At 43.8% G+C, this 18,520-nt stretch overlaps 1 protein-coding gene across 3 annotated transcripts in view; it reads right to left on the bottom strand.

Annotated features, from left to right (window-relative positions):
* The window catches only part of diaph2 (diaphanous-related formin 2), a 395,371-nt gene that overhangs the window by 49,095 nt on the left and 327,756 nt on the right, over window positions 1-18,520 (bottom strand). For all 3 annotated transcript variants that reach the window (XM_030396391.1, XM_030396392.1, XM_030396393.1), the window contains one exon: window positions 14,728-14,863. In XM_030396391.1, coding sequence (XP_030252251.1) covers window positions 14,728-14,863 — 136 coding nt within the window. The remainder of the gene's footprint in view (window positions 1-14,727; window positions 14,864-18,520) is intronic.

An 18,520-nucleotide genomic window follows, 5' to 3' on the forward strand; every position in this document is an offset into this window, starting at 1 on the left:
GCCGCTCAATACCCGGGCGCTCTATCATTGTTCAGTCAATGACACCAGGACCGGCCTTCGAAAAACATTCCCCCTGCCCACCGTTCTGGCTGTCGTGTGGATCCATGAAACTAGAGAACTCGAGGCAGTCGGCATGGCTGAGGAGACAGGTAGGAGACACTTAAAGTGCTACGAGGCCAACGGCATGACAAGTCGTGCCCACACTGCGCGCATGCAGCTTACCGCTCAATGGAAACGGGGGGGTTCAAAAATAAGCTTAGGTTCTATATCTGGGTCATCTATCTCTACGCCCCGATACTAATGAGTCAGAGGGGCACCCTTTTCATCATGCTGGTCCAGAACAGACATAATTTTAAAATAGGATCATTAGAGTGACTTATTGTAGAGCTGGAAACTTGGCCATCAATTCTTTTTGCGTACATGAGTGAACTAGCTCTTCCCCGATGTTTACCATCTGGGTCCAGGCATCTTGTTTCCTCTACTGTGCTTACAGCCGGAGCTGAAGGGAAACATTCAGAAAATAAGTGGCGACAACTGCTACTTTCATCGCGCTGCACTTTTCCCCGACACCGGGGTGATCAATCTTTTGTTCTTGCGCGATCTCAAAGAGACGACAGTCGAGCAAATTGAATTTATGAACAAAACACGGTGACACCGAATGCTACACTATTAATTTGAGGGAACGGCACATATTCCGCCTTTACCAGAGGAAAAGTCAGGGCCGCATATGTTTTTCCCCCCTTCTCCTCCAGCAATAAACCACCCGACCTGCAATCATTCATGCAAGTAAAAGAAGACCAAGAATAGAAACATGTCTCATGCAAATTTTCAAAAAAAGCAACTCTTCACTCGTACTCACTAATTTTGCTCTCTATCTCATTCCTTCTCTTTCTTCCTCAAGTCCTTCCCAAGGGCTACTTTGAAATCAAAGTATCTGTTCTGGCTGTGTGCTGTGCTTAAAAGCAATCCCGATTAAATCAAGCTTAATTAGACCAGCTTTATCAGAACAAAACCAAAGCCGAGCCAAGTAGTGCTTATCTCAAATTGCAGCACTACACCTCAGATAGCAAGCTCATTGGTTTAAAAGGGGGGGGGCATGGGTTTTGTCTGCAGTGGACCCGGAGAACAATATGGTGAACAACTTGCAGCTGCTATAACTGTATCAACTCCCAAGATCTTTAGCTACTCCTTCGTCGTATGTAGGCTAGCAAGGACACATTGTGAGTCTGACGGAAGGCAGAGCGTGTTAAGTGGCAGGTAAACATTTATCTACAACCACCTTGGCACAAGAAACTTTTTGACAGCTCCTTCTTCACTGCCTTCTTCATGGAGACCTAGACATCACAGGGGGCACCTGACACTTTGATCAATTTGTCCTACTTCTAGCTTAACTGTAGCACAATTCATCATTTGTAATGGCCAGAACTTGGGAGCTGTAGTCTGACTCGGGTTCAGGGGGAGGACTGCAGACACAAAGAACCAAAATGACTAAAATGGGAAACACACTCCCCAGTCAACCCAGAGCGCTCAATTAACTGTGTCCTATTGAGCCACGGCTTAAACCTTGAGCAGCCCTTACCCTCAGCAAGAAACGAGCACAAATGAGCCTTCAGACGATGAACTTATTAACATATATAAGTATTTATATGTGAATACATTCGACAAAACTGCAAAGACAAGGTAAGCCTTTAGTGAGGAAAAAGAGAGCTGAATACTATTTGACTACACTTATTCCTGTAATCCTCAGAGCAAACTTTCTTCATTACTTATAATAACATTGCCCACTTTAGCAGACATTTCTGCCACGTTCCTGCAATTCACTCTTGTCTTATTTTGAGCTGTTAAACCTAGGGCAAATATTCATCCGCTTCTCATTAGCAGCAGTGGTAGATTGCATGCTGGGGAATTACAGAAAAGCTAACCTTTTATGCCCAAAGATCTTTCTCAAGAGGAAAGATCCCCTCCGCTCACAGGAAATTGCTTTCTAAATGGGTTAAGATGGGCTAAGACCCAAGACATTGACAAACCCTTCCAGTGATGAAACACCTTGGTGGCCACCTCAAAAGACAGCCCCGGGGTCCTTTAATGATCTTATTAAAGCGTGTGGAGGTGTGGAACATGGTTTTGGCTTTTGCACTTTTAGGTACTTTCTTAAACAGTTAAACCTTTAAGTGCAGAAATAAAGCTCTGTGAAACTCTACCTCCTAGAGAGAGATGGTGTACCTGTTCCATATCTCTCCCTTTGATCCCCCCTGCCTTCCTTCCCCTCCTTTACCTGAGTATCAGGTGGTACCTGCACCCACAGGCTGTGCCAAATGTAACAGCGAGCCCTGGAGATTGGCTCAGTCTGCAATATATTTACAAGCAGCACTATCACATTTTCTAATTAGGAGGGGGGGGGGGAGGTAACAAGACTAATGTGCTCTCAGCAGGACTGGCATAAAAGACTTCACACACCTGATTAGTTTCCCCCCCCAAAAAAAATGTAAAGGGAGAAAAAAAAGTCCCGAGATTAAAAAAAGTAGAAGAAAGCAGCAGGGATGTGCTGTTCAAGAATACAAGCAGCAGAGCACAAACTCGAGTTTCAACAGTTGCGACGGAGGAAAGCGAGGGGAAAGAATAAGCACAGGTAGTAAAAGTGCCACTGCCGGGGGAGGAAGATGTGAAGCACAGAACGAGGGAGGTGGCAGAACACAAGGAGTAAGAGGAGAGAACGAGCACGGGAGGCAGCTAGGGAGAAAAAGTGAAGAGGGTTTCTGTGGGTGCAGCAGTGCGTGTGGTGGAGTGGGTTATTGAGAGGGACTAGCGGAGCGAGGCGAGACACGAGGTCGTAAAACACCTTCCTGGCTACTTGACGGCCTGAGCCCTGTGACATTTAATTATTTCTAAAACATACACTGCGGTAGGCAAGCGCAGGCACGCAGACCCCTCACATACACGGGAAAAAACCTGCCTGCACAATTTTTCTTTTTTTTTTTTTTTAGAGATAGGAATGCATGTTGGATATTTTGCAAGAGCTCCACTTAACTAATCTAAATTTATGGGGAAGATTTCTTGGCTGACAAGTGAGTGTAAGCCCGACAGACCGAGGCAGCGGAGGATGGATAGTTGAAGGGAGGCAGACAGAGAGCGTACTCCAACTTATGTCAGCAGGATGACCTATACTCATGGCTGCTCGTGGCAAGATCGGTTAGAGGACACGCAGGAATCCAGCCAAGTGTTTTGGAGAAGAAAAAAAAACGACGCGTCATGGAATGCATCCAAACAAACTCTCATTCCTTATCTTAAAGACCAATTAAGAATCAAACAATTAAGCTTGCATTATGCAAAAAATGACATCTAATTTGTTTATTCCTGCCAATTAAAATCAGTCATCGCCGACACTCAAAATATGTATATAACTGCAAAGTGAAAGCGCAGCTGTTGCCTCCAGAGCATGACAAAGCTTTTCACTCAATCATCCGAGCAGAAAACCTCGCATGTATCTGAACGGAATGCTGGGACTCTCTTTTTAAACACCAAAGGCATGGCATTCCTATAATTATGCAGCAGTGCCAACAAAGCCTGTTCATAAATTCAATTTGCTATCTGTCATCTCCTGCATGTTGTGCTGGGGAAAAAAAAAAACAGAGTGGGTCGATTGAGAACTCAATTTCTGATGGCTCACATGCAGCCTTCGTGATTCATGGGGGAAAAGAGAGACAAATAATTCTTCGAATTTTAAAAAAGCTTCTGTCTGGTATGTGCGGGCCTCTGGTATGATGGCAAATTATGACATCCTATACGCTACAAGTGTAATTGGTAGCAACAGTGGCATGTTAATTGAAAAGATAAATAACGGCGTGAGCGCACGCAATAATGACATTTATCATAGTCGCACATTCTGATAAATCACAGCTACATATCCTCTGAATTTATAAAAGCACAGCACTCCCCTCTCTAACCAAATTAAAGTGTTCGACATGAGGAGCATCGGGCATGGGAGAGATGTCTAGTACCCGCTACTATCCACTATCCTTCCAGTAGCCAGTCCCTGAGTCTAATTTGCACTGTAATGAGATCTAATGAGAGCTCACAGGCCTTGTGCTTGATGAATTGAAATCACCGCGTGAGAGAAACACGGTGAGAGTTTAACCTCACCCGAGTCACCCTAAGAGAAGATGAGGAAGAAAAGGAGGAATAAAGAGGAGAGGAGCAAGTCTTTCCTGGGTTGTTTTTTTTTTTTTTTTTTTCGGCTTGCTGCGGATTGTTTTTGAACACATTTGAGCCCATCTGTTCCCCCACAGAGAGTCACCTGTGCAATTAACCTGGACCATTAGCCGTGAAACAAAGGCCTCGGTGGAGGGAGGGGCGGGTGCTGCTTTATGGCCAGGTGGAGAAGCAGCAACCGCACTTTTCTTTTAATCTCGTCTGCTCTCTGCTTTCGCTGGCTTGCACCTGGTTTTGTGCTACTTTCGCATCTGAATTCAGGCTCAGCCACCTAGACGTACACAAGCACCTGCATTACTCCACACCCCCGCCTCCTCCTCTTACCGCTCTGCTGTCTACTCTCTTACTGTCTGGCTTTGAGTGGAGTCCACCCCCCCACCCCCCCACCCTCTTCGGCCCCCCCCTTTACCTGCAGTCCCAGCAGCTCCTAAGACCCGGGCAGACAGAGACCATTACTGCCACAGAGAGCACAGAGAACACAAGTGCCCGAAGGACAGCAGTCATGCACCTGTTAGATGTCTTCCCTTTGTTTTTCACTCTTTCTCCTCTTTCTCCGTCTCCCCGCAGTCCAACCACCCAACCCTGACAAAAGCTTTGACACAATGACCCAAGAAACTTTTCAGACAGGCTCCGGCCTTTAATTTGTAGGTGTGTGTGTGTGTGTCTGTGTGTGTCTGTGTGTGCGTGTTTACTAGTGAGTGGAAAAAGAGAGGAGGAAGAAGAAGGGGAACGGAAGGGCAAGATGGCTCATAAAAAAGACAGATTCGCCTGCTGATTAAACTGGATTGTTTTACTGTAACAACTTGATGGAGCAAACCCACTCATGTCCTTCCTAACTCAATTAGGGATGCTCCCGCAACCCTCCATTCCACGGGGAATGGCAGTGTAGATACTACTTTCCTCTCGCTACGAGCCCCTGTGTGGCGCCAGGGTCAGGGAAGGAAGGGAAAATGTGGTGAGGGGGGCAGAGTGGCTTGAAGATGGGGGGGGGGAGGTGGGCGGCTGGAGGTGTATCGTGTCTGACATGCATGAAGAAGAGACAAGTGTAGGAGCCAGTGCTGCCCTGGTCACTGCGGGCCTGATCCCCCCCTACCCTGAAAGAAAGAGAGATGTCCTGACTGCAAGAGACTGGGGGGAAACGTGGAAAGAAGTTGGATGTCGACAAGGGAGAGATGAAAGTGGATTAGCCGCCGTGGCGATTTGCATTCTGTGGTGGAACGAAAGCCCCTGCGATGCCCCGAATAGCTGGATGCATGAATAAGTAAACAAACAAAAACAAAAATAAACCCTCCATCTGGATGGATGCTGCCAGGCCCCAAGTGAGAAACAGTAGGGAGGGGAGGTTGGGAGATGGGAAGGGGTAAGGGGGGGGGGGCGTGTTGTGCTTGTAACGTAGCAGTCACCACACTCTGCTTCCTCTGCTATAATTCACTTCTACCGCCTGCGGGCCCCCCCCCGGTTACCATATTGCCATCACCATCTATCCACTGCTTCTGGCTAGTTTGCCCAGTAACACCACCAACACACGAGGGAGGGCTCAAACTCAGCACTGACAGATGTTAAGTTGACACACTTTCTCTGAGCCACGTGGGGTCACGGCTTCTGCAAGCCCTGCTGGCACCCATGTCAGGGTCGGACTGATCCAACGTGTGGTCCTACAGCCTACCAGATAGAAACTAGAGATTTTTACAAGGCTCAATAATGGTTCAACTTTGAGTGGTACCGCAGCACCTGTGTAATATAAGAGTTGTTCTGGTTTGGTGTTGAGCTTCAATCATGCCTGTCTCTCTCCCCATCTCGTTTTTTTTTGACCTCGTTTTAATCAGTCAGTCAGTGTTTTCTGATCTGCCCTCGATGAAATCAGAGCAGTTGTGAAATCTATTATTATAAAAATAAAAAGCTCCAGTGAGCAATTTTTGATAGATTTATAGATTGTTTCAAAATGCTTCTGTGGCCATTTGTAAAAAAAAAAGAAAAAAAAAAGAAAGAAAAAAGAAAAATAGAAATGACAAAATAATCCCTGTGAAAATTGGTGCAGTCTTTGTTGATGATTTTCACTTCAATTCTAGTTTGTTCAGGCTGGATCCTCAGAAGGGAGTGGTGACATCAGCGTGCACTGCTGTCTACCTTAGCGTTGCTTTTTTTTAATACTACCACAAAGAGTCGCTAAAGTCAGACATTTACAAAGCAAACATGGAGGCTTTAATGGAATCTGAACCATTTCAGGTCCTAATTAACATGTTGAAATGTTTTCAAGAGTGCAATGTGTAAGAACTGTAATTGAATTGTAACCTGAATTGTGAGTAAAGAACAGTTTTGACATTATATCAAAAACATCTATATGGAAGCCCATTTCCACCAATAAAAAAGAAAAAGAAATAGTGATAGTCATCCCCCGTCACGTGATTTCAGCCGGGGTTTGTTGCTACTGAAACTGGTTCGGTTGCCAACTCGCTTTGGTTCTTGTGTCCATTCCAGTGTCACTCCCTGCCGGCATTCGCCGACACTTCTGTGGCGCTCCAAGCTCCAACTCTGGGCAGGCTCGAGTCAACCAATAGGACCGCTAGGCGCAACTAGCTAATGGCAGCTACAGTTGGCAACAATAATCTGTAACTCTGATGAAAGGCTGCCCCTTACAGCATTTATCCTCAAGGATGGTGGAGGACTGTTTGTGACTCATCCACTTCAAGGACAATTTTTTTAACAGGAGATTGGTTTTAAATATTGCAGGGTAGGAAGCGTCAAAGAGGATGCAGTCAGCGGGAGCTGGTTAGATGAGGAGGTGCAGGAAACAGCCAATTTTACTGCAGTTGGGCTAAACCTCAAACCTCCAACACGTTTAACAAGCTAACACCAGTCCTTTACCGCGCTGTTCTGGCACATGGAAAAGAACAGCCCCGATCTATTAAGTGCCATGCCAACTACACCGGCTCTGATCATGCTTGCCTTTGTTTGCCATGCATATAAGTTCATTCTCGGGCCACTTGAATGAATCAGCTGATGTGAAAAAAGGGATGTCAAAGAGGCTTTGGCATGTGCAGTTGTACTGAGATGCTGTAAATATTTTGGGTTTCATCCATCCGGGGAAGTGTAGACTACTCATTTTACACGGGTGGCCCATTTGGACGGCGGATACCGAGTTTTGGAATCCAGATCAAGATAACATCTGAACCAACCCACACATGGGCTGTTTGCATCAGTGAAAGGCGGTGTTGTCTGGGGAAGCTAAATGGATTTGACAATGGGATTTGATGGTCTTTGTAGTGAGGGTAATTAGGTTTGATTGACTGTAAAGTGACTAGTGAGGTCCAGATCTGGGAGGGGAAATGATCAGACACTTGAACCACCCACAAATTAATGAGATTCAACTGAGCCTGAGCTGATTTCACCAAGGAGAAGAAGAACATTAACGAAAGCACTGGGAGGGAGGAAAAGAACACGGAGGGGTGAGTGTGGCGACTGTTTGTGTGTGTGTGTGTGTGTGTGTGTGAGAGAGACACACACACACACACGCACACACACACACAGAGAAAGAGCGAGACACAGAGGGAACAAAAGCGAGGAAACAGGAAAGACAGATATCTGATGCATGTCTCACTTCCTTGATTGTGACCTTAGAGGAATTAAGGTAAAGATAAAAAGTGATTAAAAGCTTCAAGGTGCCCTCTTACACGTGCTCTTTGTCTTTCTCTCGATACAAAAGGTGTGCCACAAAATAAAGCAACAACAAATATTCATCTTGACAATTTAATTCATGAGGCAGACAGACAAAAAAATACGGGACTATTCCCTGGTGTTGCCTTTAATTGCTAATGAACTATGGTATTTATCATAGAATATTAAGAGGCCTCCTATGAAGCCAGGCTCATTTTCCTCCTGCTGACATTTATTTATGGAAATGTTATAATCTGTTAGCGTGAGTATCGGCAAAAAAATTCATTGTATCACCTTCAATTACAAAAATGTCATTTTGCAGCCTATCACATATATTTAATCCTCGCCTGTCGTTTGAGTGTGAATAAATCTCTTTCTCTACAGGTTTCTATTCATGCTGTCTGCTCATGTAGACCTGAGCTGAAGCAGTCAGCCATATTCTGCGTGTCATCATCACCTTAGGCGGAATTCCGATTTCGACTGGAGATACGGCACAATCTAATATGCTGTTATTTATTAGAATGGATGTATGACAGCAGATAATCCCGGTGCCCTTGTTCCTGTCTTTCAAGGTAATGATGGAATCCACCAATCCATACCTGAGGAGTTTCAGAGCACGCCAGGCACTTCCTGCAATCGGAATCGACACAGCTCAAAGGCAAGAGCGGCGGGAAAAAAAGCAATTTTGCTTTGAGTTTGGCATCACGCTGCTGTGACATCCGTATGCAGATGTAGTGAAAGATCCTTCATTTTTATAACTCATCAGAAACTACAAATATATCACCAGACATGGCAGCCATCAGTGGCGTGACAAAGAAATGACACTTCAGGGAATAAACAGGCAGCAGATTCAGAGGTATTGCACCATATATCATCATTACATTCTGGAAAGGTCTGTCCTTGTCCGTTATATTCTATAGCTGCCTAATACCGCCTTCATTTCCCAATCTAAGCTGAGGAATGGTGAGAATCTCTCTCAGAAACATTTCTTTTATCTACTCGGGTTTCTGACCTTCACGCCTCTACAAGCTATCTCCCCTGGTAATATTGTTTGCCATGTCGACTGTGCTGTGCAGACACTATGCAAACTTAGAGAGCTAACCTGTCCGCCCCGCCGCCGCCTGTCAGCGCTTGTCTAAGATCACCTAGCTGGCATGGCTGCGACGCAGGTATGCGCTGCCCTACCGGCAGCTGTCAGTGTCACACAAAGCCATCAATCCACATCTCTGCCACTGTCAAACCTGACAGGACTCTGCCAGCCACAACCAGTCAGCCGGCTGCATAGAAATATGTCAATTTAGTTTAGCGTGCAGCACTGATAGATACTTGAGTTTGGACAACGTGCTTCAGTAAACAAAAGACCAAAAAATGCACAAACAGGAAAGAAACACAGGCGAAACAGAAATCATACCCTGGACACGTATCATATTAAAAATTTATGCCAGAGCTAGCTTTATAGAATCGACAACAATGTCAGCCTCGAAGAATGAATCATAATTTGAGTAGATGCGGTTCATCTTTTGTCGATATTTAGAAGTCACTCTATGTCAGAGTAAGGCTCAGGCATATAGAAAATACTGACATGTGCAAAAAAAAGATCAGAAGGCACGAAAATCTAACTATTTTGCTTGAGTTTAGTCAATTGAACGTGTGTGTTTTTTTGAGCGGAGCCCACTTTTATTTATGTAAACATGCACTAGTTCATCGTCAAAGTGTGAAAGGTTGACAAGAAGGATGCATAAATAGAAGCTGCAGGCCCATCATTGTCAACATGCCAACTGCTCTCTGCAGAGAATCACAGAGACACGGAGACCTCATTCTAGCAGGCCTCGCTGAAAGGGAAATGTGCCTAGACGACTATCACCAGCACAAAAATATGCGTTTGGAGAGGAAAAGGAGGGCACACGATGTGTGAAGTGGATGTGGAAACACAGCTTAACGATTAATTTCCACTGAACAATATACATACTAAAAGCAGGTTTACCATAATAAGACCTCGGCTTTTCTGCTAATAGGCACAGTCGTTTTTAGACATAATGAGCAGGTGGTGGATGCAACTTTCAGAGAGCAAAGACAACTCCATTCAAGGAGATAATAATGTGGGCATGGTTTTTATTAACAAAAACACCTTGATGAAACCTATTGCTCCACTATAATATTCCCACAGAGCAACACAGTGCATAGGTCTGCATTCTGCTGGTGTCTGCAAGCTGCTGCGAGGACGGGTTGAAGCGGCTGAGTGGGCTCTAATTCGCGTAGTTAAAAAATGATCGCTTCGCAAGTAAAACTTAATCATAAAAACAGCATCTGTGGAGCCTCTGAATTTGTTTTTACGGTTTAAGTAATACGGTCTAGGACTGTCTTAATAAGTGATAATACAGAAAGTTTGTTTTCCACTCAGATAATTTTATTATTGGGACCTAATGGTTAGTTAAGAAAATTAGTTAGTCTTAACGCTTAATGAGTCCAGTTGGATCACATTCGATGCGTGTCGTCAGGTAACATAGCAGACAGTTGGTACGGCTATAAAAAGGAGCCGTAAAACTCGCGGCTACAACCAATATGCTTCTGAACTTGATATTCCTCGGGTTGGGGATAAAAATGTTTTTCAGGGGTTCGTGCGGCGAAGGAGGCTGTTACACAACCTTACGACTACTTTTTTCACACACTGAAAACTGTATCGTATAAAGTAGGCTGGAGAAAAGTTGACGGCAAACATGCTAAACTCAAAGTTCTTCACAGTTTCTCTGTGGTACCTGGGAGAAAATGCCTGGACTAAATAAAATGTTCAAATAACTTGTATTTTTTCCTGGTTGTTTGTTTATTCCTATGTGCCTTATGCCAAGCTGCATTGTGCTCAAAGCGGCATGTGCCCTCCCCGGCTCTGTTCAAAGCTTAGTGGATATGACTGGGGTACTCGGTTGACATGTGGGTGCAGACACTTTCCCCAGACGGGGGCACTGACCCCGGTGATGCCAGCCAAGCAGGCGGCCAGAGGGGCCCGCTACTCTTCACAAATGCCTCACAGAAACGAAGTCCAGATGCTCTACCATGCCCCGGCTCTTGACACACTCGGCATGCTGCTCGTGACATTGTTTCATACGCAGCAATAAAAAATATCCTGCTGTGATGAGCCATCTTCCTCTGCTTTAGACGGAGGCATTAGTTTGGCTTTATTCGACAGTGTTCAACAGTTATTTCCAGGGAAGTAAAGTGATTTAGTAAATGTTGAACATCTGGTCAGTTCAAGAGAATATGGAAATCCACTTAGAGCAAATTAAAACAAATGGGGTGACCGGGTAATGATTTCATAAGCAATTTCCTACATTAGGATTTCTAATACTTCACACGGAAAACACGTTTAGCTCTGCACTTGTCTCATCTATCAATCATGCTTGTTGAAGAAGTCTGCACGCCAGTGCACTTTCAGTTTAATCTCAAGTTTTATCAACTGGGAAATGGGAGGAAAATCATTTGTCTCTCTGTCTCTCTCTCCCTCTCTCTTTCTCTCGCACCAGTTTCCTAAAAGCATTCTTTCTGTTTCCCCTCCCCCATCGCCCACCCACCCTGGTGCCATCCTGGCAAAAGCTAAATGAATTAAACTCTCATTAAATATGCATTTCATTGTTAATCATTTGCAAGCGGAGAGGATTAGATCGCAATTTGTGGAATGACATAAAATCTATCCTTTCTCAAAAATAGCCTCTTGAAATTGCATTAAACACAATAGTATGATCCATCAAATGGTCTTCCAAGCAAGATAATGAGTAAATCAGTAAATCCATAAAACGTAAATTATTGACCTGTATATTAATTCTCATAATACAATGGCCATATGTTTACCCCATCTGTTCACACTAATGGATTTTCTAAAGCTAAACGTACAATATTTAAGTGAACAGTCTATCTATCTATCTGTCTATCTATCTATCTATCTATCTATCTATCTATCTATCTATCTATCTATCTATCTATCTATCTATCTATCTATCTATCTACAATTATGATAAAAAAATAAGGACAAGAACAGGCAAATCAACTTTATTGCAGCGCTCCAATTAGCCTCTAACCTTCTCAAAACCTAGATTAATGTGAAAACTGTTTTGGCCGTGATTAATTAATGGTAAGAGGAATTTGCGGGGTACACTACCTTAGTTTCATCAACCTTCACAGAGAACACGGTGGATGCTTGACATGAAAAATTGATGCGCAAAGTCTCCTCAAATAACTAACTCCTCGAAAAATATCTGAAGCACACATAGAATTTTAGAGCAGAATGGAAGCCAAGACTCTCAAGCCAAGGCTGTCAAACCGGAGAGGAGTAGAGGCAGAAAAGGAGGAAGATGTGCGACGAGAAAACACTGACTCTCCTGCTATGTGTGTTCCAACCAAACAGCTTAAAGAGAGAAACTGTGAGAGAACACAAGGAGTGGAACAGCGAGCTGCTGTAACCTCCAACCTGCTTCTGGCTCAGATTCGTTCCCATTCACGGGATCCATTTAAAGAGCTCCGCGTTTGATTGTCCTTTCTCTGATTTCATTTCACATAGAGAGAAAAGTTAGTACACAAAACGGAGCTATTCAAGGTTTAATGAAAATGTGTAGTCAATGCAGGTAAGAACCTTGACAGGCGGAAAAGCAGACTAGCTTCCACAGCGTTTGAATTTAAAAGTGCGTATTTCATAACTGCCAAGGTCAGTGTGATCGCGACAGTCCAATGAGCTAGGTGTTGGTGTGGAGGACAATCCCCGCTATCTCCAAGGCTGCAGGCGACGCTCCCCATGTCATCCTCATGTTTTATTTATGCGAGTCATATTACGGCATTCAGAAACCAAGATCAAAATCTGCTCTGGCAGAAATATTTAATATCATACCTACTTTCTCAAGCCCTTCTCCATCTGGTTAGCCAGACTGAGAGAGAGGGGTAGACAGCCTCCTTCAGCGCAGCCATGTTGGATTATTAAAAGTGAAGCTTTCAAAGAGGTCACTTCTCAGGAAAAAAAAAAAAATGAAGCATGCATCAATTATCTTGGAGAGCTCGTGGCATACTGAAGACTGTCTTGTCACATTTCCCAACGTGGCTGAGCTACAGAGAGGTCCTTGGCTGGCGCTGACATTTAGAAGCTGGTGAATTGTGGAAATCCCAGTCTGTTTGTCAGAAAAATGGACAAAAGGCCGCACTGACTGCTCGCAAAAGCCCCTTCAGCCTTGAAATTCCTTCACAATGTCATTGGCATAACTAGATGCAGGAATACGGCTCTGGCGCTCTAATTTTTCATGTCTGAACGACTGCAACTCACACTAATCAATACACGGTTTACTGGCATCGCTGGGGGACAATAGAGTGATTCCAGTGATTCACGACAATAAATATAGCAGGCTGCCTGTAAACAGTCTCAGACTGGTGGAGTAATCGTTTTCTGTCGCATTGCTCGCACATGATCAGTGATAAACGAATAACAGCAGCAGGATCGTGTTAGAACTGGAACCTACAGAGCAACTTTCAGCCTCTTTCATAAGTCAACCTCAGCCACCTATCAGATATGACCTATTTTTTTGTGCCACTGCTGAGTCTATGAGGGAGCAAACAAAGTATTTGTGTTCACTGATTAATGCTGTTCAATAGCTGGCTCCACTGCCAAATTACAACATAGATATTTCTGACTTTAAGAATCCCGTTTGTATAAAAGTCAAATTACCATTTCTATTTTTGATTATAAAGCAGGTCTAATTGCTATTTACCATAAATGCTGTGAAGAATCACAAAATGCTCACAGTCTGTGTTCTGAAACTGATGGCACGACTCTACATTTACTGCCCGCAGCAATGTCCTCATCGTGGCTGTGGTTTCAAAAACACAGGCAGTGTATATCAGAAATACAGTGGGTGTGGCCTACTCAGGCTTGTGAAAGCTGACCAATCAGGGCAGGCTTTTTCAGCAGGGAGGTCTTAAAGGAGTTAATGGAGCAGACTGTTTGTAGGGGGCAAAGGTTTAGCATTTTCCAGTCATTGGTCTCTGTATTTTTGTGTCTGATTGCCAAAGTAATTAACTTAAAAATACACTGCTATGGCTCCGATGGACCATCGTTCATCTGTCGCTCTGTGGTCTCACTCAATGTCTCAACACTGATATTTATTACTTTAAAGGTCCCATATTGTATATTGCTATAGCTCTATCCGATTGGTTATAGGTCCCATGTGACAGCCTGTCAACACTAATTCATCTAATTCTTCAAAGTAACTAAATGTGTGAGATGAATATAGAGTAGTAGAAAACGTAAAACCAAGAGCCAGTATCGGTTCTCATTCTTCTCGATTACTAACAATCAGTATCTGTATCGGCTCTGAAAAAAAAGATTGCAAGTTCAGACGAAGGATAGCCAGAGGAATAGAGCTGCACGAATGGACAGTATGACAAAAATGCTTTGCTTTTTTGATCATTAAAGCATGTACACATTTACTGGAGGACACCCAAAAGTGTAAAATACCAGCTTTAAATGCGTTACCTGTTTAGAAATATACGTGCATGTTACTACAGGAGAGAATGTTTCTGTCTACGTGAGAAAAATATACCGCGGACAAAAAAAAAAACAAGCTAAAAGTAGCATAATCTGCCTGTTGTTTGGTAGCAGAGCACCGGCTATGGGAGTACGTATGAGATTCTTTCACAGCCGACCGAGAAAAAAAGAAACGAAAAGATGACTCCCCCCACTCCTACACATTATCCTCTTTCCTTCAGAGTTCAAATCTGTGTGAAACACAATTCCCTGAAACCCCCTTCTCCACCCTCCTGTTCTCCTCCTCCCAACTCCCCACCTGCCTGCGCGTCTCTGCCTCTGTGGTGGCGCGGGGAGAAGTGGCATACCTTTGTTCATGTCAATCAGCTGCTTCTTCTTCTGCTGGCGCTCCTGCTTCTCGCGCTCTGCTTTCTCCTTCGCCAGCTTGGCTCTCTTGATCTTCTCCTCCATCTCCCTCTTCTTGTGGTTCTCCTTCACTGCTTCCTGATGAGGCACGCGCGCACACACACACACACACGCGCGCACGCGCAAGCACACAGAAACAGACACACAGATAGACACACACACAGATAAAATCAGAAAGTAGCTCCTGCCACCACCACTCTTTTTACTGCCGTCGCTACTGTATAGTGTTCAGACGCGGCAGCATGCCATCAGCAAATTCTTATTCAGAGAAGGGTTTGATAGTTAGGAGATAAGCTGCTGGAAAAAACAATGCATCATGCCTTGTGTATGGGCTTTTTAAGGCTTCTGCACTGTTTTACATATTTTCAATGATGCACAGCTGATTCGTTATCACCAATACATCAACGCGGCACTTTATAAATATAAATATATATGAAAGGCGAGATGATCGGCACACATATGTGCCATGCCAGTATATTTCCTGTTCCTGTGGCAAACTGCTGCTACCGTTTTTTTTTTTTTTTTTTCATGCTATGTCTCCCTTATATTGTCAGTCTCCGAGGAGGTGGAAACAGATATCATCCTTCTCCTCCTCCTCCTCCTCCTCCTTCGTGACCGGCCGAAATGTCAGGAAGGAGTCAGAGAAAGAGAGATAATCAACGGTGGAGATTCAGCCTTTACAAATGTGTCAGTTTGTTCTTGTGCCAACAGAGAGTAAGATGCAACCGTGTGACCTTTGGAGACAACAGAATGTTCTCTCATCCCGGGCCTGTGGCGCAGCCCTTGACAGGAGCCATCATAGGTGTTAGTGTGCGAGAGGTCATACCATATGTGTATACATGCATATGAGCCTGCGTGCCGGCGCTGGAGTCCATGGGCAATCTCTGCGCTTCTTCTCATCAGCGGTGTTCCCCCCTTTTATGTATGCATATGTGTGTGCGTGGTAGTAAGTGAAGGCATGGCCCTGTCTGTGCACTGATATAATAAGTGGCGACAGTAGCCCCACCATCTAATGCCCCTGTGGTCCTGATGTGTGTGCCGTGTTGGCAGCTAAGACAGAAGGATTACAGGGATTGTGGGGAAGGAACAAGGAAAGAGCAGCTCATCATGCCAGTCAATAGTAGAGCTTTGCTCCATGTCCAAGGACACGGGCCCTTATTGTCACTGTCTCCTTGTTGGATGACAAGGGCAACGAGACAGAGCGAGCGGGCGAGCGAGGGGGAGAGAGAAAGAGAGGAAGAGAGAGAGAGAGAGAGAGAGAGAGAAGGAGGTAATGGAGAAGTTTTTGTCTTATGAAAATGTAGCAAGAGATGTTTTGCCTCGTCAGCAGCCAGAAGTCGATGAACACTCTCAAATCAACCTACATTTTATCACCACATCAAGGTTGTGTAAACGATACAGCTACACTCTATAAGGGCTATTGACTGTGTGCACTTTGCTGCTGTTTTGAATTAGAGTGGATGAGAGCCGTGCTCAGCCGCAGTAAAGAAACGGTTAACTAGCGCATTTAGTTTAAGTGACGAGCAGCTCCGGCAGCACGTATCCAATTGATTTCCGTCCTCATCCACTGACAGGACTCAATTCATTTTGGAAGCAATATCGCCGCATTTCTCAGCATCTACAGCATAGTAGAGTCGGGAGATAAGTTATGCAGATTACAAATAAAATCCTGCCGGCGAAACTTATTTTAAACAAACAACTAATTCTGACTGTAAACATGATTATGCAACGTGCTTATGTTGCTCTAATCACACAGCACCGCTAATTACCATAGCAACAAATATGTTTCACAGATCTCCTGTTTCTCCCCGTTGCCCGCACCGTTCTCTTTGACGGCGCCTTATTTTGCCGTTGGCAACAACCGATTTGTATCAGGTCTCATTTTCTTGCCAACTCTGTATATTGTAGGAGGACATACAAGAGATAAACAATCCTCGTGGGGGGCGTTTTAAAAAAAATATTCAGTGCAGAAAAAGCCGATTTAAATCTCAGTGGAAAAAAAGACAAAAGATCTGGTTTCTCTCAACTGTCTCAGCTACATTTTTAGAAAAAAATCCATGCATCTCATTCTGTCTCTTGAGTACTCTTATTTACTCGAGATCATAGTATGAAATTTAGAATGTTGACCGTGTAAAGAAGTTATTTTTGGCCACCACACACAACCATGGGTGGAAATCCAAACCAAACAAACTAAAAACAACTATGTAACTTGAATAATATAAATAAAATGCAATGTGAGCACTCGTGCTGATTGTAGACACCTAATTGCGCGTTTCTGATTGCCGAAAGATTGCGACCTCCTGATGTTTGGCTCACAATGGTTCTATCCACTGCATATTTGTGGTTTAAAACATTATTAGTGTACATAAACTGCAGTATGTGAACAATACTTGCACCATATCTATCTATCTATCTATCTATCTATCTATCTATCTATCTATCTATATATCTATCTATCTATCTATCTATCTATCTATCTATCTATCTATCTAAAGCAACCTATGTATAATACACATTGAATCTTACTGACAGGGAACTTAAATTGAGCTGAAGTGGCGTTTATTAACGTCTTTGGTTTTAAAACATGAGACAATTTATGTTATTATAGCAACAATCAAATACTATTACTTTTGAATAACGGTTTCATTCGTCAACAGAAAAATCATTTATAGGTCTTCTGGAGGTTTCAAACACATCTCATGGTCTTCTTCAGTGAATTACACTTGTTTATGTGTCTTTATTGCCCAGCCACAGTCGGGTGGTAACGGGTGTTTCTATTATTAATAATTCCTAGTCAATGAGGATGCTATTTTCTAAAAAGTTGTAACGAACCCCCTCAAAAAAATATATTTTTAACTAAATGCTACCAATTACTTTAATGCAATAAGGCACAAAAGGGAGGATGTTGTTCGCAAACAAAATAAGCCAATTTAAAAAAAAGAAAAAAAAGAAAAAAAGATCTGCAATATGATAAATAAAGATTAAACTCGGTCACAGAGCTTCAGAAAAAAAAAAGTAGAAAAAAATAACAAGAAAGACTCACATCAGAAGTGGAGCAACACTTCAAACTAACCCAAAGGTCAAAAGATTTTTTTTCCCCCTGTGATTATCTCCCATGATAGACCATCCTCCGTGGCCTTGACTCTACCTACAGAACCTTAAATAATACATTGAAACCGCGCAGTCAGGAGGCCATGTTTATGACTGGCTCTGTGCCCTGAATCCCTCTGGTGTAAAGTGGGAAAATGTGGCGCAGGTACTGTTCACATATTGCTCAGGGAGATATGCAAATGTTCAATTTGGAGCCTCAAAAAGACAGAACAGATGTGTGTTCTCTCACAATAGTACTTTGTCAACAGCACTAGTGACAAGCCCCCGTCCTTGTTTTCAGGCTGGTAGAGGCCATGAGATGTAGTCAGAGTATGTCAAACTCGTGTTCTCCAGTGTGTCTAAGACGGAGATTATAAGTAGTCCTCCATCTATTACTGGCTGGGAAACTGAATGCCGTGCAGCCCACAGGTCCAATCTACCGACAAGGGCCAGGCAGCATTTTTTTCCCCTTTCCAGGTCTGTTCTTTCAATAATTCATGAAATGTGTTTGCTGTTCTTCCTTGACCCTGCACAACACAATACATCTCCCACAGCATGGCACCCCTCCCATGCATACAAGTTTGCCAGTCCAGTGAGGGAGCAGTGAGTATTCTCCAACTGCTCAGTTGCACCAGCGATCTCACG

This window comes from Sparus aurata, chromosome 18 (assembly GCF_900880675.1).
Source record: "Sparus aurata chromosome 18, fSpaAur1.1, whole genome shotgun sequence".
Lineage (NCBI taxonomy): Eukaryota > Metazoa > Chordata > Actinopteri > Spariformes > Sparidae > Sparus > Sparus aurata.